Source organism: Gracilinanus agilis, chromosome 4, assembly GCF_016433145.1.
Source record: "Gracilinanus agilis isolate LMUSP501 chromosome 4, AgileGrace, whole genome shotgun sequence".
NCBI lineage: Eukaryota > Metazoa > Chordata > Mammalia > Didelphimorphia > Didelphidae > Gracilinanus > Gracilinanus agilis.
The window spans coordinates 406,393,152-406,415,770 of NC_058133.1; the positions used below are offsets into that span (position 1 = coordinate 406,393,152).

The 22,619-nt window shown below is 37.2% G+C and overlaps 1 protein-coding gene across 3 annotated transcripts in view; it reads right to left on the minus strand.

The window, feature by feature from the left end:
• Nucleotides 1-22,619, minus strand: part of EPM2A (EPM2A glucan phosphatase, laforin) — a 185,554-nt gene that overhangs the window by 88,354 nt on the left and 74,581 nt on the right. For all 3 annotated transcript variants that reach the window (XM_044671609.1, XM_044671608.1, XM_044671607.1), the window contains one exon: nt 21,976-22,150. In XM_044671609.1, coding sequence (XP_044527544.1) covers nt 21,976-22,150 — 175 coding nt within the window. The remainder of the gene's footprint in view (nt 1-21,975; nt 22,151-22,619) is intronic.

Here is a 22,619-nt window from a genome sequence, read left to right on the forward strand (position 1 = left end):
AGATCATCCCCTTCTTGAAGCCTGAGTGTTTTCATCTGGAAAATGAACGGATTCTGCTAGATTCCTTCTAGCAATGACTCCATGAGGCTATGAGACAGGGTGACCTATCTTATCACCTGTTCTTCCAGATGTAGGTAACAAGGTACACTGCCATAGTTTTCTTCAGTTGTTGTTTTAAAGTACATTTGACTTGTTAGACATAGTAGTAAAAATTACTAATAATAAGTGGAGATACACAGATAACATAAATACAGCTAAACTTTACTCCCTGTTCCATGAGTTTGTCTATTCCTGAAAGGTAATGCATCAAACAAGTGATGATAAATTGAATCAATTCAGTGGCCATTATAGAGTATCCAGTCACTTTGTGGAAGGCACTGTGGTAGGAGGTGAGAAGCATATAAAGACAGAAAAGATATAATCTATATATTTAAAGAATTTATAAACTAGTATGGGAAACTGGATATCTATACACATCACTAAAATACAAAGTAGAAAGTCGAAGTTCATGAAAAATATAAACTATGATAAGAGTTCACAGAAGGGAAGGTTCACTCCTGGCTGAAAGGATCATGGGAAGTTTCTTGGAGGGAATATGATCTTCAATTAATTAGAAATGACTTAACATTTTAAGTTTTCTGCTCTCTATTCACCTTACAAGACTAAATACATGCCAATTATCATTACTGTTATTATTATTCCATGTTCTACCAAGTTTTAATAATCTAGAAATACTTAAGGGAACCTTTCTGGTAACCCCTATGTAAAGGGGAGATTCTTTTGATAATGTGGGTACTCCTTAAATGACATATTTATTAATTCAGATGCTCATACATTAAGCTTCCTAAAGCAATTTTTAAAATTTGGTATGAGTGGATAATGTGGGTACTCCTTAAATGACATATTTATTAATTCAGATGCTCATACATTAAGCTTCCTAAAGCAATTTTTAAAATTTGGTATGAGATGTCAAGAACCTAAAATTAGTGTGACTCTTCTCTTACTAACACTCCTTATTATTGGAATTGTTATGATCAATATCCCAACTCAGCCCCAGGGAAATACAGAAGAACAGTAAAAGCTGTTACTAGGGCTTCTATAGACTCCCAGGAAAATCCCGCCTTTACATGTAATGATACAGAAATTCCCCTAAACTCACTTCTTAACAAACTTGCAGAAAGTGATCTAATGTTAAAGAATTTTCCTGGTTATTCAAATGGCAAAATAAGAAGCAAATGCCTGCAGGGTTGAAAAAAGTATTTTCCCAACCTGCTAAGGACCCCATGTACCAATCTGGATAAGGGGTCATATAGGGGATATTCCTAGTCATAAACCCCCAACAAAACTGCACTTAGATTTTCCATTCTCATACACAAAAGCTTACATAATGGGAAACCATAAATGACAAGCTTCCCTAAGTCAGTATGTTAACCTAGGAGGACAATGGATGAAAAATAGAGAAATTGCCTTCCGTGCACGTCCCACTCCACTGGACTGCTTTGTTAACCCCACAGCCTAGGCAACATGTTAAACATACCTTTGAAAAATATTGAAAGTTGGGGGCAGCTGGGTAGCTCAGTGGATTGAGAGACAGACCTAGAGACAGAAGGTCCTAGGTTCAAATCTGGCCTCAGACACTTCCCAGCTGTGTGACCCTGGGCAAGTCACTTGACCCCCATTGCCTAGCCCTTACCACTCTTCTGCCTTGGAACCAATACACAGTATTGACTCCAAGATGGAAGGTAAGGATTTTTTTAAAAAAGAAAAAGAAAAATATTGAAAGTTACTGGAGAATGAAAAGTTTTTAGTAACAAAGTTAATGTATGACTTATTCATTATCTACCAGAAAAGATGTATGTTGCAAATGAAATTCCATGCCAACTGTATGTGTAATCTTTAAGTGTATAAAAATAAAGACAGCCCAAGACTGATCAGAGCAGTCTCTGTGATTCCTAGCTGAAACTCTGTCTCTCATTTTCCTTCTTTCTCAATGCCATCATCCTCCAAGGGACCCCTGGACCTGTGTGGGCTGGACCCCCACAAGCCTCCAGACACATGACATTAAAAACATGGCAGAGCTAATTCCCAAAATGTTTGTTGCCAGTAATATAAATTGACCCACTATGGCTTCTTAGAGAGACTTCTCCTAGTGTTCTCTGATTGCACTCCTAATTCACTTAGTTTGGGTTTTTTTTGTTTTTTTTTTTAAACCCTTGTACTTCGGTGTATTGTCTCATAGGTGGAAGAGTGGTAAGGGTGGGCAATGGGGGTCAAGTGACTTGCCCAGGGTCACACAGCTGGGAAGTGGCTGAGGCCGGCTTTGAACCTAGGACCTCCTGTCTCTAGGCCTGACTCTCACTCCACTGAGCTACCCAGCTGCCCCCTCCTAATTCACTTAGGATCCTCTGCTCTTTCAAGTTCTGAATATCTACAAAAAGCTATCTAGAAAGACTTCTATAAAATCCTCTGATTTAAACCCAAATTCTGTTTTAGGGCATTAAAGATAGATCTTCTACATAGTGATCTCCTGAAGATCACACACACAAAAAAAAAAAACTCCAGAAAAAATTAGTCTGACTTTTCAAAAACCCAGAGTCTATTCTATCTCTCCAACCAGTGACTCTTCTTTGGCCGCCAGTCATCAGAGACACTCTGCTATTAGAATTGTGACAGTCTTGTCAGGTTTAAAATTCGTAAGTCAGTACTTTCACAATTCCATTAATCCCTTGGCCCACATTTCATTCATTAAAGTTTCACACCAAGGAAAGAAATTCAAAATTATTTCAAGTACAGAGATGAACAAAACTGCTTGAGTTAAAAAGAGTACTCTGGGTTTTCATATTTTTTTCCTTCACTAAGGCTTATGGATCCAATCTCTTTCATTACCTGTCAAAACCTCCTCCTTCCTTTTTTTGTTTTTAAATCTTTGTTACCAACTCTGCAGGCCCAACCTGAGATCTGAATACCAGGCCTCCCTTTCAATCTACCTTCTATTCACTAATAATCAAGATGCTTCAATCTGAATGGAAAAGACAATACTGTTGACAATCCAAGAGTCAGAACAGACCCCAGCTGCTTCCTATCCCAGCTAGCTGCAATGGTTCTACAACAGTAAAATCAGAAAAAAAAAAGTTTCTCTATCTAGTAAAAATAATCCCAAGAAACAAGTACTTGAATGGTATCATTTTGTGTAATTTTCCTTACGTCTGTTCTTAATATTATAATATTAAGGATATTACTTTCTATAAAACTATACTAACTACCTACTCACAGCATAGTTCTGTATCTGCTTTGGTCATGAAAAGCAAATGAGAAGGGAGCATAGCCCACACTGAAAAACTAAACTAGTTATATTATTAAACAGAATACAGTTCTCCACAGAAAGGAAGATGAGAAGGACCAAGAAAGACCTCTGATTACACAGATGAAAATCATTCCTACCACCCAAGCAAATTTTAGTCCCTGAGGGGGGTTCTTAAATTTTTTCTTTTAGAAATTAACTCCTTTTTGTTGTTATTCAGACATTTTCAGTCAGGCTTGCCTCATTGTGACTCCATTTGGGGTTTTCTTGGCAAAAATACTGGAGTGGTTTGTCATTTCCTTCTCCAGCTCACTTGACAGATGAGGACGCTGAGGCAAGCAAGGTTAAGTGACTCACCAAGCATCACACTGCTAGGAAGAGTCTGAGGTTACATTTGAACTCAAGAAGATGAGTCTACCTGACTCTAGGCCTAGCACTATCTATACTGTGCCGCCTAGCTGCCATAAGTTCCTTTGGCAGTCTAGTGAAGCCTATGAGCCTCTTCTCACAATAATATTTTTATAAAGGCATAAAATAAAATACGTGGAAAAGCAAAAGAAGTCAATTATATTTAAACAGTGCACATATGTATGTGTGTATGTATATATATATATATATATATATACATATATATAATTTTAAAAACAAGTTCATGGATGCCAGGTTAAGAACACTACTAGTAGTAGATCTTTTTTTTTTCAATTTAATTTATTTATTACATAAAATACTTAGTTAACTCCCTCCCTCCCCTTCCATCATTGGAGAAGGCAGAATTGGATAAAAAGATATATATGTGTGTGTGTGTGTGTGTATACATATATATACATATATGTATAAAAATCTATGTCTTGATTATGGTCATAATGTAAGTATTAAAAATTACTTCCTACTTCACCTCTAGGTAATGAACTACAAATTTAGTTAAACTAGTACTTGTTTTATAGACATATAATCTATCATCTGTCTCATTCGTGAAGTCTTTTCTAGTTAGGGAGGACTTTACAGAGCTTACCTTGTTACTGGCCCAGTTTTTGAGAATTCGGGTTCACCTCCAGGCCACAATGAGGCATCAAAGCAAAAATTCTCTTTCATTTATAAATATGTATGTGGAAAAGGTAAACAGATTTTCATTTCATTTTCATGAAAACTGATTCTTTTTTAACCTTTAATTCAACTAGGTTACATTCATTTAATTTTGAAGTCCCTAACTTTTTTATTCCCATTATGGACCCTTTGGCAGTCACATGCAGTCTAAGGTCCCCTTCTCAGGATAATGTTTTTTAAATACATCAAAGAAAAGATTACAAATGAAATCAATTATATTTAAATAGTTATCAATTTTTTTAAGTTCACAGACCTTAAGTTAAGAACCTTAATCTATTTAAATGTTGATTTTAATCACCAAATTGTAGGTAATTCTGTAAGTATTCATTTGTCAAAGTGTATGATTCATTGTATTGTTTAGGTGAGTCACAAATGGGTTTGTAATCCACTTCTGTTGAACAGTAATTGTGAAAGGTTCCAGAAAATTATTCCAATTATTTAACAAATAACATTTGTAATGCTTTTTATATTCAAGTCTGATGAGTTTGAGAAGTCAAAAAATAATAAAGATGAATGAAAAAGAATTTATTAAGTACTTACTGTGTGTGCCAAGTAGAATACTAAGCTCTGGGGATGCAGAAGGAAAAAGCAAGAAAGTCTCTGCCTTTTAAGATAGCACTTGAAGTTTTTTTACCTTCTAATAGAGTTAGACAATACATAGGGATATGATAGCCAACAGGAATGTGTTGGACAAGGAAGTTTGACTGAAGCCATAACATTGATTTGATTATTACTGTCAGAGCTAAAAGCTGGAAAACGGAGGAGGATGGCTTGGAAATCTGATTCTGAGCCTAAGCAAGAGAAGGTAGCCCAAGGTCCTAAAGTTGGAGCTTCAGCTCCATGTTGGAGGCAGAAGCAGGAGTGCAAGAAAATTGGCAGCTTGAAGATGTCTGGGAATAATTCATAAATATTCCAAATGCATGCATTTCTATCTAACTTTCTTAAATGAATCATCTTTATTTTTAATGTATTTTATGTATTTCATTATTTCCCAATTACATGTTAAAAATATTAATATTCTTTTTTTAGAATTTTGATTACCAAATTCTCTCCCTCCCTTTTTGAGAATCATACAATTGATATTGATTATACATGTGAAGTCATGTAAAACACATTTCCTCATTAGCCATGTTGCAAAAGGAAACCAAGACAAAGAAAAAAAAGGAAAGTAAAAAGTTTGCTTCAATCTATATTTGAAATTCATCAGTTCTCTCTCAGGAGGTGGACAGTATTTTTTATCATGCATCCTTTGGAATTGTCTTGGATGATTGTCTTGATCAGAGTAGCTAAATCTTTCTCATTTGATTAACCTTATATTACTGTTGTACAATGTTCTTTTAGTTCTACTCACTTCACTTCACATGAGTTCATGTAAATCTTCCCAGGTTTTTCTGAAACCATCCTGCTCATCATTTCTTATAGCACTTATATAGTATTCCATCACAATCATATACCACAACTTGTTTGGCCATTCCCCAATGGAATGGCTTTCCCTCAGTTTCTAATTCTTTGGTCCCATAAAAAGACATGCTATATTTTTGTACAAATATATCCTTTTCTCTTCTTTGTTCTCTTTGGGATATAGACCTGCTAGTGGTATTACTGGGTCAAAGGATATGCACAGTTTTTTGGGAGAGTTTTGGCTATTTGGGCATATTAGTGAATTGTTCTAGAGAATGGTTGAACTAGTTCACAATTCCACCAAAAATGCTTCAGTGTTCCAATTTTGCCATATACCCTCGAGTATTTGTCATTTGACATTTCTGTCCTATTAGCCAATCTACTAGGTATAAAGTAGTTGTTGTATTTCTCCAATCACTAGTGATTTAGAGAATTTTTTCTTGTGACTATAGGTAGATTTGGTTTCTTCTTCTAAAAACTTCCTGTCCATATCCTTTGACCATTTACCAAATGGGAATGGCTCTTGTTTTTGTAAATTTTGCTCAGTTGCCTATATATTTGAGAAATGAGGCATTTATTAGAGAAACCTGCTGTAAAAAATTTTTCCTAGTTTCCTACTATCCTAATTTTGGCTGCATTAGTTTTGTTTGAGCAAAATTTTCTAATTTCAAGTAATTCAAATTAACTGTTTTATGTCTTATGATCTTCTCTATCTCTTATTTGGTCATAAACTCTTCCCTCCATAGATCTGACAGGTATATTTTCCCATGCTCCCCTTATTTACTTATGCCACCTTTTATGTCTAAGTCAATTATCCCTTTTGACCTTGTCATAGTATACAGTGGAAGACATTTCTCTATGACTAATTTCTGCCAAACTTCTTTACAGTTTTCCCAGAAATTTTTGTCAACTGGTGAGTTCTTACCCCAAAGCTTGTATCTTTTGGTTTATGAAACAATAAATTACTAAATTTACTTACTACTTTATATTTTGTACCTAATCTATCTCACATTCTATTGCTTAGTCAGTGTCAGACTGTTTGACAATTACTACCTTTGTAATATTAGTTTAAAATCTGGTATTTCTAGACTACCATTCATCACATTTTTTTATTGCTTCCCTTAGATATTCTTGACCTTTTGTTCATACAGATGAATTTTATTATTGTTATTTCTAGCCTCATAAAATAATTCATTAGTAGTTTGATTGGTATGGCACCAAATAAGCATGCCCATTTCATTGCTCTGCCTTTTCTTTTCTTTTATCGATGTATGTGATTACAGATATAAATTTTTTTTAACTACTGCTTTGGTTGCATCCCAGAAATTTTAAAATGTTGTCTCATTGTTATCATTCTCTTTAATGAAATTACTAGTTGATTTTGTGATTTGTTCTTTGGCCCACTCTTTCTTTAGGATTAGATTATTTTGTTTCCAATTAATTTTTAATCCATGCTTCCATTGCCCCTATTGAAAGTAAATTTTATTGCATCGTTATCTGAAAAGGGTACATTTAATATTTCTGCTTTTCTGCATTTAGTTGTAAGGTTTTTATGCCTTAAATACATGGTGGGTTTTTGTGAAGGTACCATGTAGAGCTAAGAAAAAAGTATATTCCTTATATTCCCATTTGGATTTCTCCAGATCTATCATATCTAACTTTTCTAAGATTCTATTCATCATGAGTCTTTTTTATTAAAAAAAAAAAAAACTTCATTCTACTCTACCTATCCAGCCTGATTTTCTATTGTTCTCCTTTGTGCAGTCTACATTCAGCCAAACTCATGGTTTCCCATTCTAATCCAGTCTTCTCATATCTCTTGCACCATCACTCCCATATGTGGTAAAGATGAAAAAATTCTGGATTTGGAGTTGGACATGCCCTGCTACTTACATGTCCTTTGGTAAGTCTTTTCATCTCTTTAGTCTTCAGGTTCTTTGTGTAAAAATTGAGAAATTAGACTAAATAACATCTGTTATTATTTCTGTAAAGTTTTCTCTGATCCCTGCCTCTCCTCCATAAAAGATTCTCTCTCTTTGTGCCACTGCTTAGCCTTTCCTATATACTTAATAATTGTCTAATGTAATGAATAAAGTGGGTCAACAGGAGCCTAAGCTGGTAACAGGCTAGCAGGAGGATGGTGCTGGTTGTTAGGATGGAGTGAGCAACCTCAGTTGGACTTGCAACTTGTTTATGGAAGTACAAGGATCCAAACCCTGAGAACTGAGTGCCCTGTGAAACCTCACTGCTACCCACCAGGCTCCTTTAAGATGTCAGGCAGCCGGCCCCTCACTGCTGAAGAAACAGCCTCCTATTGGTTAATGGCAGACTGGCACGAAGTAGATGTACAGCTTCCTGCCCCTCAGCAATGGAGCTTGTTCAAGCCCCAACTGCTCAGAATCCCTGCCTGTTGTCTGTCCTTCTAGCCTTTGATGGTAAGGAAATAATTACAGGATTCACTGGTTAAGGCTATGGGGTTTATTGGTAATTGAGGAGGAACAAAGCAATGGTAAGAGGGCTTGGTAATAATAAAATCTGTTGTTATGGATTATCTGGCTAAACTGGTAGAAGATCCTTGGAAGGTCTAGGCTGACCAAAGGTAGGCAGCCCTCGGCCAGAGTGAAGCAGTCTCTGGTTAGGAAATTGAGTTGATCTAATAGCTAATTTGTGGATGATGACAAATAATAATATTGAGGAGCTCTTGAAGATTTGGTCCTAAAATCCTAGCTACCCATGTTCTCACTCCCAACCTCCCTCTCCCAATCCCACCACCTTTTTTCTCCCACCTCCCAGGCCTAGGGGAAGGGGTAGATGAGTGGTCATGACGAAGTCAGGTCAGGGAAGAACCCAGCCTTGGGTTTCCAGGGCTTTTTATACTCCCAGCTCAACTGCCAGTTTGGTATCTGCCAAGTGACTCATGCCCTCTTCAACATTCCATCCAGGGCAACTGACAGGTTTGCCCTAAGCCAACATGGCAATGCTAAAATCCTATATTGCACTAATTTGATGATAGTTATTTCATACGTGCCTTCTCCCCTTATTATTCCAAAAATACCTTGAGAAAAGTAGTTATTTTCCACTTTTGTATTCTCAGGGTTTAGCATAGTCTTGAATGTCAATAAATGTTTGCAGAATTGAATAGAGATTCAAGGTAGCATCACTTCGGATAGTCACATTTAATTCATTTAAAAGGAAAAATATATTCCATAAATAAACAAGCTTTGCAATTGTAAGAAAATATATGTAAGGTAATGGGGTCACCAGGGATATTACAATAAACTAAGTGGTTTGTGGGAACACACTCTAGGATTTATGAGAGACTGGACCAGGGTGAAGAGACCAGAGTTTACTGGATTTCCACAGGAATGGCAGTTGATCTTAACTGTCACCCAGCTTCCACTAGACCAGAGTATAGTAACAGGCTAACAAGGTAAAAGGGACTTAACAGCTTTAATTATGTTAGACTAAAAGGTGGGAAAGGATTTCTATACTTAAAATCTAAAAGATAAAACCACAGGACAATGGGAAGGACTTATTCTACTCTAACTTAGTGATCTAAACTAACAGGTCCCAAGGAGCTGTAAATGGAGTCTCTGGGTTTCGGCCTCAAACCTGGAACCTGCCAGGCTTGAGTACAGCTAGGACTTTGTGGCTTTGGGATTCTCACTGCAATCCACTGATGATCTCTGGATGCCAGGAGTCAAGATGATCTTAGGTACCAGGTAGAGAGGGTTCTGCTTGAAGCACTGTCCTCCAGTTTTCAAACTTCTCCTCTCTTGGCTCTGTAGATTTGTCCTTTTGCTAGATGACACACCACACAGGATCCCAGGGGAAATCAGAAAACAGGATGTCCTTTGCTCTGAGGTCTCCCAGGCTGGCAACAGTTTTGCCCACCACTCATGGAGTCCACACTCAGGGCACAGACAGACTTCCTCCTCCCTCATTCCATCATGGAATTCCCAGCTCCAGCTCCTTCCTGCTATGTACATCTTAATTCCTAATAACTAGCTAATCTCATCTTACTCATAACACAATCCATCTTTTGTCAGGAAAATCTTTTGGACTATGTGAATTCTTTAGGTTTAAAAACATTTCAGCTTCATGGCATAATTCAAATAATCTTTTCCTATTTCTCTGTCACTAGCCAACACACCTCAATTTGAGTAGTGCTTGACCATATTTCTTCACATAGAATCATAAATATTTACAAATTGATTCAGAGCCTTTCTCACTAAAATTTATATTTTGTATTGAATATAGATAGTTCATCATTAATTTTCTATCTTTGAAGTTAAAGATATGATGAGAAGACACTACCTGATTTCTTTGCTTCAGTTTTTTTATTTGCCAAAATACTCCAGTATTTCAAAAGGTCTATGAATTTTTTTCTTACTAAATTTTTTTTTTGCACAAATACCATAAAATGTTTGGTAGTTTGGTTCCAAACATTAGACCAACAGTTTTAGAACCCTAGTGATGATGACTTCTGAGGTCTATTTCTAGCTCTAAAATTCTATGATTACAATTGATTATATGCTTATTATAAATGTGATAGATGGATGATAGAGGAAGAATGTGTTATATGCTTACTATGTACCAGGCACTGTTAAAAATTAGGGTTACAAATATTGGCAGGCAAGATAGTCCCTATTCTCAAGGAATTTATATTCTAAGAAAAAACAACATATCTTACGCTGCAGCATGATGTGAAAAAAATAGTGAAACATAAATCTGCAATAATGAGGGACTAATGCATAAAAGGTCCAAGCTTATGTATTTATCTGCAAGACCGACAGTTATCAAAAATTGAGGTCGTTGTTCTCTCAGGAACCAAACACCCCTGATGCAATTATAATTGTTTTCTAATATAGCTTAGTGATTACATAATGTCTAGAAATAGCCCCCAAAAAAACCAAGATTGTGATTGCTTCTTAATCATAATATCTGACCATGAATCTTCACCCATTATGGTAACTAGAAAACGCAAATTAAGCAAACATTCTTTTGGTATCATGATGACCAGAAAACCCAAATTAGCCGAACATCCTCTTGCAAGAACCAACCCCACAGAGCCTCCCAGACCAAGGACTTTCCAGAGTTCATGGTGTTATGGAAAGGAACATAGAATTAGTCTTCTTCTTGGAACACTCTTCAGAAGGTCCCATTTCTCACTCCCTGAACCAGTGAAATTCAATACTAGGAAAACACCTTGTAATCAGGTTGAATCATCCTTCAACCTTCTTTCATATCTCCCTTAACTGGCATCTTGTTTTTTGCTTGTTTATTTAGGGTTGGTAGAGGTGGTAGTCCTTAGAAAAATAAATTCAACAAGCCATAAAGGGAATTCCAAAATAGGGATAGGGAGAAGATATAGATGTACTTCCAAGTAAATTCTACTAAATATTCAAAGAATAATTAATTCCAACATTACTTAAACTGTTTGTGAAAATGGGGGAAAAGAGATCTTAGTAAACTCATTCTTTGAAATAGATGTTCCTAATACATAAAGATTATTTTGAGAGTAGAAACTAAGTTTATACAAGTTCATTTAAAAAATCATATGGATAAAACCTGCATTTTCCAAACTTAATATCAGAATAGATTTGATTATAGATTATATAATATTCCAAATAAGTAAGATTGTTGTCTAGTCATAGCATTCTCAGATGCAGTCCCATGGTCCTTAAGCCTAGAGAGAGGTTGTTTGAAATATATGTCAACAGGTTATCAAACCAATCACAATATCAAAACATCACAGTAATCTTCTTTTCATCAGACAAATTCAACTCAAAGAATATTTATTAAATGACTACTATATGCAAGTCACTGTGCTAGAAAGATAAAGAAATGGCAAGTTTTCTGACCTCAAATAGTTTCTGTTCCAGTAGAGGCAGAAAGGGGATATCTGAGCAACTAAGCATAAGAAAGGGTGGGGTTGGGTAGGGGGCAATTGAGAGAGAACATTTTTACCTAAGGGAATCATGGAAGGCTTCATAAAGGATATGGCCCCTAAGCTGAGCTCTGAGAGACTAGAAGAAAGCTGGCAGAGTGGGGATGAGGAGAGACCTTATTCCAGTTCCCCTGTACAGGGATGTGGGGAGAGCGCATCAGGTTCAAAAAAGAGATAGGTCTAGTTTGGATGGATGTAGAATGGGTAGAGACTGCTATAAAACAAGGCTGGCAAAGGAGGTTGAAGCCAGATTATCAGAGGCTTTAAATACCAGGCTGGGGAGTTTGTATTTTATTCTAAAAACAACAGACTATTCCCCTCTTCAAGGCTGCTGCTGCTTTTTTCTTTTTTTAATTTCAAATTATTTAGTTTGCCTTCACTTTGGAAAAGAGGTAAAAATATCATAATATCATAACTGTGCAAAATCAGTAGTTTTATGGGATTTTAATCACTTTTCATTGAAGAAAATGGAATTACATGGCTTTTCTTCTGAGTCAAAAAATCCTTAAGTCATAAACATAAATTTGAATATTTTCTACAAAGGTAACATTTTTCAAAGTATTTAAAATCTATCATTCCTAAAACCTAATGTAGGTCTCTTGAGAGATTATTTAACTGGCACTGAGCCTCTTTCAAGTCAAAGAAATTCAAGTCCCTAACCACAAAACATCCCATTAAATTAGTTACCTATGCCTTTGAATGACAAACATCCATTCTACTGAGTGAGTTCCTGTGCTATAAAATTATGATATGTATCCATTATCATTTAAAGTCTCCTGAAATTATACCTGTCTTTAAAAATAACTGTTGATGACATTTGCTTCCTTAGAACTGCTTCTAAATGGAAAGATCAACTATTTGCCAACTGAATCTATTTCTTCCTTTTATCAACACTGAAGTATTTGAAACTTTATTGAAGCCAAACTACTAAATAGTTGGTAAGGTTACTTCCCCTCTCTGATCTTGGTTTTCTCATCTGTAAAATGAGTGAGCTGAAGTAGTTGATATTTGAGGTCCCTTTTACCTCTAAAATCCTATGATCTTTATGATATGATTCACCCACATTTATCTGAATCCTGGATTCCTAGTTTGATTTGAAGAATGATAATGCACCAAAGTTGCATAGTAGAATAGCAATAGTTCACAATACTAGACAATTTCCTCCCAGTCATGTCAGTGAAATCACAAAAGGGAAAGCAATAAGAAGGCATTACTGTTAAATGAAAATCAAGGAGTTAAGCTCCATTTCCGCCTTTACAAAATGTGAAGTTTCCCTGATGAAACTGGAAGGACAGTTTGCCATTAGCAAAATTAGCAAAATAATTAGTTTAAAAAACAAGCCTGTCCACTCTGATGGGCAATTGAAGCAGGAAACAGTTTTGTGTGTGTGAACCTTGTGCCAAAGAGCAGGAGCAATGAAGTAATCTATCATTCCTTCCCCTTCACCCCTTTTCCAGTGGCCACAGTATCTTCAGGAGAGCTCCTTGGCTAGTGGGAGACAATATAACTTAAAAGAAAGAATAAACAAAGGCAACTTTAAGGAGTATTGTATCTGGCTGCAGTGAAGAGCCAAGGAAAAAGAAGAGAGTTAGGAATCTAACAGTCAGGATTAGGGGAAAAGATCCAGAGGTATCATGAGTAAATGATGAGAAGGAAAAGGACAACAGAGGCCCACAATTCCAAGTGGGTAAGTTGCCTCATTGATGTATTCCCAACATTTATGTCTCATGATTGGTATACCATACTCTTAAGTTTATACTCACTCGTATAAATGCTAGTGTCTGTATTTATAGGATAGTGCATTCCAGATTTATAGGAGGAATATATTTGTAGATTCTGCTATTACTATGCAATCTTGATAAATGACTTTGCTTTAAACTAATTCTGTCTTCTGGCTAACTATTAAAGGAAAGCACACCAGAGGGGGCTCATGAACTCTAGTTTTAGGAATGCAGATCTATAGAAAAACTCAAGAGTAAATTCCCAACCTAAACAAGAATCTAAGCAACAAAAATACAAGTACCAAGTTGGAGAGATGAGTCTGGAGGGTGTTGTGAGGGTTTATTTAGCAATTAATTTAGCATTAGTGTTGGACCTAGCAGGAAGGGCTGGAGGATTCCAAGATGGAACGAAGGAGCAGGAAGTGAGGCTTGTGCTCTAAGAGGGACTCCATTAGTGGTTGGGAACATAACTGTTGCTAACCCTGGGAGATCTCTGAGTTAGGGAAAAACTGCATCCAGATTCCCTGGGATCCTGAGAAGGGAAGGCTTTCAGCAAGTGGACAACAGACCTGCAGAGCTGCACCAAGTGGGAAGTGGTTTGGGATCTGGTAGACAGCATTTCAAACTCACTCTCCCTACCTGGGTACTTTGGATCACCTAGTGGAGTTGGCTCTTGGCATCCTGTGACCATCCTTGGATTTACCGTGAGACCCGAAAGCCATCCTCAGCCCTTTAGCTGTGCTGACCAAACATGGCTGGAACCAGGTTTGGAGGAGCCTTCCCTGTGACTTCAGTACTGCTTACTTTGTGCCTTGCCTGGCTTAGGTCAATAGGAGAGTGTAGTTAAGTCCTTCTCTGCCCCCTGTGGTTTGCCCTTAGGTTTCAAGTGCAGAATCCCCTATCCCATCCTTTATTTAGTTACCCTCAATTAAACTGTATAACTTTACTTTTGCCTGCTGGTTCCATAGGCCCTAGCCTGGGTGAGCTGGGTGACCGTTAGGCCAACTGCCATTCCTGTGTCACTTAAAAGCTTGGCAGTGAACCCGGATCTCCCTATCCTGGTTGGTCCTGTCTCTCCTTCAACCCAGTGTGGACCCACAAACCATTTAGTTACATTTTAATAATAATAATCAACATCCCTGGTGCCTCACCATTACAAGGCCTATATTTCTGTAGCATTTAAAGGGTGATCAACATTCACAACTACCCTATGAGGCCTCATAATCTTCATAGTCCTAAGAGGTAATGAATGCTAAGGATCCCATAGCTAGGGTCAGTTAGCATTCAAATCTAAATTCACATCCAGGATTCCGGGTTAAGATGGCGGCGAGTAAAAAACAGCTCTTAACCTCTCCTGACCAAAACATACAGGACTCCTCAAGAGGACATAAAAACAAACCCAGTCAAACGGAGGGACCCCACAACAGGGTGCAGCGTGGAAGGTATGTGGAATCGGTGGCATTTCCATGCTATAAAGGGGTGAAACAGCTCTCACTAAATCATGGGCTGAGCAACACCCCCATGCACCCCCTCCACACACACCACATACAACGCCAAAGCCAGCTAAAAAGAAATACAGCAAGTTTGGGGCATCCATTGAGTCACTGGCAGCTCCAGGGCCTGTTCCTGAGAGCAGCAAGATTTAGGACCCCAAAAAGCTAAAGAACACACACGGACTCTGAGCGTGGACACAGAGCGCAGGCTCAGGCGCAGGCGCGGGTGGAGGCAGACACAGGCATGAGCGAAGGCTCTGAAACCCTGAGTGGGGAACCAGTGCAGACGGGTATACGACTGTGGAAGCAGCTCCCTGAGACTTGTAAAGGAACCTCCAGCAGAGGACCAAGCAAGGGGGTCCACCAGGGGGCTTGACCTTGAGAAAAACCAGACCTCAGACCTCAGGACCCAAAAGACCGCAGACAGACCCTGAGCGCAAGGATAAAGCTGAGAAGCTGCTGGGCTAACAATGGCTACCCAGAATCAGGAAGTTCAGAAGAGAAAGATTAACACAAGAAAAAGAAATCTTTAACACTCGACAACTTTTACACAGAGAAAATCCAGACAACCGAGCAAACAGAGGAGGAGAACAAACAAGCATCCGGACCCTCCCAAAATAATGAAAACTGGTCACAAGCTCTTGAAGAGTTCAAAACTGAGATGACAAGAAAGTTGGAAAAGATTTGGTTAGAGAAATGGGAAATAGCTCAAAAGGAAATCAGGCAAGAAAATAACAGTTTAAAAGGCAAAATTTTGCAATTGGAAAGTAAGGCTCAGAAATCAAATGAACTGATAAGCAAATTGAACACCAGAAATGACCAGATTGAAAAGGAAAACCAAAAGATTATAGCTGAAAACCAGTCCCTAAAGGCTAGAGCAATTAGAATTGAATTGAGCAATTAGAAGCTAATGATCTCTCAAGACAACAAGAACAAATAAAACAAAGTCAAAAGACTGAAAAAATAGAAGGAAACATGAAATATCTCAATGAGAAAGTGACAGACCAAGAAAACCGGTCTAGAAGAGACAATTTGAGAATCATTGGTCTCCCGGAAAAAGGAGAAATTAATAGAAATTTGGACTCCATACTAAAAGAAATTATTCAGCAAAATTGCCCTGAAGTCCTAAAACAAGAGGGCAATATAGACATTGAAAGGATCCATAGATCACCCTGTACACAGGACCCAGAAAAGTCAACACCCAGGAATATAATAGCCAAATTCAAGAGCTTTCAAGTAAAAGAAAAAATCTTACAAGAAGCCAGAAAGAGACAATTCAAATATCAAGGAGCACCAATCAGGATCACACAGGATCTGGCAGCCTCCATACTAAAAGACCGCAAGGCTTGGAATACGATATTCAGAAAGGCAAGAGAGCTGGGCCTTTAGCCACAGATCAACTACCCATCAAAACTGACTATATACTTCCAGGGGAAAGTATGGGCATTCAACAAAATTGAAGATTTCCAAGTATTTGCACAAAAGATACCAGGACTAAATGGAAAGTTTGATATTCAACCACAAAAATCAAGAGAAACATGAAAAGGTAAATAAGAAACAGAGGGGAAAGAAAGAAAACTCATAACTTTTTAAATTTGACTCTTTAAGGGCTTAAATAAGATCTAATTATCTGTATTCCTATGTGGAGAAATGCTATGTATAATTCTCTGTAGTGAACTCTATTCACTATTATAATATTCACTATTATAGCAATCAGAAGAATAATTCATAGGGAGAGGACAGAATACTAAATGGTCTAAGATGACATGGGGAGTGGGAAAGAGGGGGGTGAATAGTAGGGGACACCAAGAGAAACTTGAGAGAATAAGAAAAATAGGATATTATATTACACACAAAGAGGGCATGGGAAGGGGAGGGACAATATTATAAGAAGGAGAGGAAGAGAGCATTAAGAGGTAATATTTAAACCTTACTCTCAGTGTAATCAACCTGGAGAGGGAAGAGTAGCTATACTATCCATTGGGATATAAAACTCTTATCTAACCCTATTGAGAAAGTCAGAAGGGATAAACCAAATCTTAAATAGAATACTAGCAAAGAGACTCCAGCAAGTAATTAAGAAGATCATCCACCATGATCAGGTGGGATTTATACCAGGAATGCAAGGATGGTTCAACATTAGGAAAACCATCCACTTAACTGACCATATCAACAGTCTAACAACCAAAAATCAAACCAAAAAGCCTTTGACAAAATACAGCATCCATTCCTATTGAAAACACTGAAAAGTATAGGAATAGAAGGACCTTTCCTAAAAATAATAAACAGTATATACCTAAAACCATCAACAAGCATCATATGCAATGGGGATAAATTAGAAGCCTTCCCAATAAGATCAGGAGTAAAACAAGGATACCCATTATCACCTCTATTATTCAACATAGTACTAGAAACACTAGCAGTAGCAATTAGAGAAGAAAAAGAAATTGAAGGTATCAAAATAGGCAATGAGGAGACTAAGCTATCACTCTTTGCAGATGATATGATGGTATACTTAAAAAATCCTAGAGAATCAACTAAGAAGCTTGTAGAAATAATCAACAACTTTAGCAAAGTTGCAGGATACAAAATAAATGCACATAAATCATCAACATTTCTATACATTTCCAACACATTACAACAGCAAGAAGTAGAAAGAGAAACACCATTTAAAATCACCCTAGACAATATAAAATACTTGGGAATCTATCTACCAAAACAAACACAGCAATTATATGAAAACAACTACAAAACACTTTCCAAACAAATAAAACTGGATCTAAACAATTGGAAAGCCATTGATTACTCATGGGTAGGACGAGCTAACATAATAAAAATGACCACTCTACCCAAATTAATTTACCTATTTAGCGACATACCTGTCAAACTACCAAAAAACTTCTTTACTGAATTAGAAAAAACTATAACAAATTTCATTTGGAATAACAAAAGATCAAGAATATCAAGGGAAATAATGAAAAAAATGTGAAGGAAGGGGGCCTAGCAGTACCAGATATTAAACTATACTATAAAGCAGCAGTCATCAAAACAATATGGTACTGGCTAAGAGACAGAGAGGAGGATCATTGGAATAGACTTGGGGTAAATGACATCAGCAAGACAGTGTATGATAAACCCAAAGAGCCCAACTTTTGGGACATGAATCCACTATTTGACAAAAACTGCTGGGAAATTTGGAAAACAATATGGGAGAGATTAGGTTTAGATCAACATCTTACACCCTACACCAAGATAAATTCAGAATGGGTAAATGACTTGAATATAAAGAGGGAAACCATAAATAAGTTAAATGAACACAGAATAGTATACTTGTCAGATCTCTGGGAAAGGAAACACTTTAAAACCAAGCAAGAGTTAGAGAAAATTACAAAATGTAAATTAAATGGTTTTGATTATATTAAACTAAAAAGCTTTTGTACAAACAAAAACAATGTAGTCAAAATCAGAAGGGAAACAACAAATTGGGAAAAAATCTTTATAATGAAAAACTCTGATAGGGGTCTAATTACTCAAATATACAAGGAGTTAAATCAATTGTATAAAATATCAAGCCTTTCCCCAATTGATAAATGGGCAAGAGACATGAATAGGCAATTTTCAGGTAAAGAAATCAAAAGTATCAATAAGCACATGAGAAAGTGTTCCAAATCTCTAATAATTAGAGAAATGCAAATCAAAACAACTCTGAGGTATCACCTCACACCTAGCAGATTGGCTAAAATGAAAGAAGGGGAGAGTAATGAATGCTGGAGGGGATGTGGCAAAATTGGGATATTAATGCATTGCTGGTGGAGTTGTGAACTGATCCAACCATTCTGGCTGGCAATTTGGAACTATGCTCAAAGGGCTATAAAAAAAATGCCTGCCCTTTGATCCAGCAATACCATTGTTGGGTTTGTACCCAAAGAGATCATAAATAAACAGACTTGTACGAAAATATTTATAGCTGGGCTTTTTGTGGTGGCAACAAACTGGAAAAGGAGGGTATGCCCTTCAATTGGGGAATGGCTGGACAAATTATGGTATATGCTGGTGATGGAATACTATTGTGCTAAAAGGAATAATAAACTGGAGGAGTTCCAGGTGAACTGGAAAGACCTCCAGGAACTGATGCAGAGCGAAAGGAGCAGAGCCAGAAGAACATTGTACACAGAGACTGATATACTGTGGTAAAATCGTATGTAATGGGCTCCTGTACCAGCAGCAATGCAATGACACAGGACAGCTCTGAGAGATTTATGGTAAAGATGCTACCCACATTCAGAGGAAGGACTGCAGGAGAGGAAACATATAAGAAAAACAACTGCTTGAACGCATGGGTCGGGGATGGACATGATTGGGGACGTAGACTCGAAACTACCACACCAATGCAACTACCAACAATTTGGAAATAGGTCTTGAACAAGGACACATGACAAAGCCAGTGGAAATGTGCGTCAGCCATGGGTGGGGGGGTGGGGGGGGGGTGAAGGGGAAAGTAGGAGCATGAATCATGTAACCATGTTAAAAATGAATATTAATAAATGTTTAAATTAAAAAAAAATTCACATCCAGTACTATAATGACTACCAGCATTACCTCTACTATAGTCTACTATAGTCCAGGATGGTCCAAATGCCCTTCTTAAAGCAACAAGCAGAGGCTGTGACACTGATAAAGGGAATTCTTACCTCCTTCTCCTTGCCTTTTTCAAATCTTCACCTCATAGTGAGCAGTTAAATTTAATATTTCTATCTCTAAGAGAATCATAATTTGCAGAAAGGAAGCTCTCCAGTCCCTCCACTCAATCTGCATGGTCATCAGCTTGGGATATTGAACATGCTAAAGAAGTCTCAAAGTTTCATTTTGTAAATGCCTCCATCCTCATCAATCCAAATAGATGTGATTTTTGTATGTCATTCTCCCTGATGATTAATCTATAATTCATTAATATTACTGTTCTACATATTTTTATATTAATAATGGCAGCTTAATTTATGGCTAAAAATACCTTGCTTTTCATTATCTTATGTGATTCTCAAAACAAAATCTTATCTCCATCTTCTCTAGTAGATTGCCCATACTTTTCACTCCTAATCTTCATTCTCTTATCAAATATAAAAAAAATCATTATCTTATCAAATAGCTCCTTCCATGATGCTTACACTCAAATCTTTCCTGTCCTTAAAAAATCCTCACTAGATACTACTTCTGCCAGTCATTGCCCTATATCTTTCCTCCCTTTCTTGGCTAACCTCCAAAAAGGCATCCACGATTGATGCCACTTTCTCTCTTTTCATTCTATATAGGGGAAAAAAATTGGTGGTAAAGGGATCCACTTTAATGAGAAACACTTCCAATCTCCAAGCTCTTTTATTTTACATTGGCATATACCCATCTCAAGACAGGGATACTTCATCATCTTTTTTTTTAAATTTTAAACCCTTAACTTCTGTGTATTGACTTATAGGTGGAAGAGTGGTAAGGGTAGGCAATGGGGGTCAAGTGACTTGCCCAGGGTCACACAGCTGGGAAGTATCTGAGACCGGATTTGAACCCAGGACCTCCCATCTCTAGGCCTGGCTCTCAATCCACTGAGCTACCCAGCTGCCCCTTCATCTTTTTTTAAAGTAGCTAAATACAAAGAAAGGTAGGATGCTGTAGTGGATAGAGGGCCATTCTCAGAATCAGAAAGATTTGGATTTAAGTCTTCATTTTGACACATCCAGAATGTGAAACCCTGGACAAGTCATTCTCAGGCAATTCTCTCAGATGATAAGTTGCAGAACAGCTGCAGATTTGGCAGAGAGGTTTCCCTAGGCCAATTAAATCACCAAAAAAGAAAAGAAATCTAATACTTTGAAATCAATGGAAGGCATTTCTACCTGTTCATTATTTACCAATGGAATAGAAAGGAATCCTTTAAAGTTGAGTTACAACATCTGTTTATAGAGGCACTATCTTCTGCAATTGTTATTTATTGCTCAGTTGCTGGTGAGAAATTATCTCTTTTATAGAAATAAGTGCAGAGAAGAGAGAAAACAAGAATAAATCTCTCAAAGTCCACCTCCGCATGACTTGGGCTAAATACCTGTTTACAAGTGTATTCATTGTGAATGCCAAATGCAAACTACTTCCAGATTAACAAGCTCCTGCTGCACAAGTAATAATTATAATGCAAGTCCTGACACCTGGACTCTTGAAAAACTCAAATAAGGGATGAAGGTTTCTGTATTATAAAAGAAACCTTGAATGTTGAATGTGGCTTCTATTTAATGTTAAAGCTTTGTTTTAACATGAATGATCTCTTGGCATTCTTGGGTTTCTATTTGTGTAATTTTCAACTTGAGATAACCCCATCTTCTAAGGATAAAACGTATATTTCTCAGCACTATATAAAAAAGTACTAACAAAGTACATTCAGCATGTTAAGCTGTGTGTGCAAGAAGGTTTTTAAATGTATTGCTTAAACAAATGAATGATAAATAGTATTGTCCCCCACAAAAATGTCAACACTCACAGAATAGCTATTTAAATGCCATTTTTTCTCTTTTCAAGCACTAAAGAAATGGCCTTAAATATTCCCCCCAAAATGCACTTTCAGAGTAGGCACACAAAGAGCTCTGGTCCAGGAGTCAGGACACACTAAATTATAGTCCCAGCTCTACCTTGATTAATTTTGTGTCCTTAAAAAAGTCAATGCACATTTCTAAGCCTCATTTTTTTAAGGTAGGACTAGATGACGTCTGAGATCCCTTCTACCATTTGCTAATTTTATGAATTGATGCCCCTGGGTAGTTCCCTCATGGGCAAGATTTCAAAGTGATGAAGCTCTGAATATATGAGTTGACAAATGCCTGAGTAACCAGGGTTTTTAGAGGCAAAAAGACAGAGGGAATTTATTTGTTTTCTTAAAATAGTAACCTAATATCACCCAATTTGGCTGATTGGATCCTGGTCAAACCTGAAAAACATCTGTCTGTTCCAAAAAGTGGCTGCTCTTACCTTGAATAATGCATAGCTTGATGGCCTGCAATATTAAAATAGAAATCAGTTGTGTGCTTCATCTCATTCGTGTGCCCCGTGGCTTCAATCCAGTGTCCAATTGGGAGACAGTACACACCATCTACCAAGTTATTTTCATTATAAGTACTGCAGCGGTCATGGTGAGGCCCATTACCTATAACAAAAGAAATAACATACACAGCAAATAAATCTATGTCCTGCTTAAGGCCTCATAGTAAACTAGACCTAGACAACAAACAGTTGCAAATGGATAAAAGAGGCATTAATGTGATTTCTTGAGAGTGTCTAAGTTTTGAGTAAGCTTCAACTTCTAGTAAAGGAAGCACATGAGCAAACTAATCAACCCTTTCAGGTTACTAGGGTAATCTTCAGTTCACTGATACCCTAAAGGAGTCACTGCAAATCAAGTACTTTCACAGAATAATAAAATGCCTAAAGCACTAATGGCCACCACAGTACATAATTCTTAACTTTCCAGAATGCAAATTATAACTACTAGGCTCGAGGGACCAGGTTTTTAGCCCTGATTTCATCTCTACAGGCTTCTGTTTCCTCATCTGAAAAAGAAGGAAATTGGACTAAGGCTCTTCCTCAAAGGCCCTTCTGATTCTAAAACTCTACAC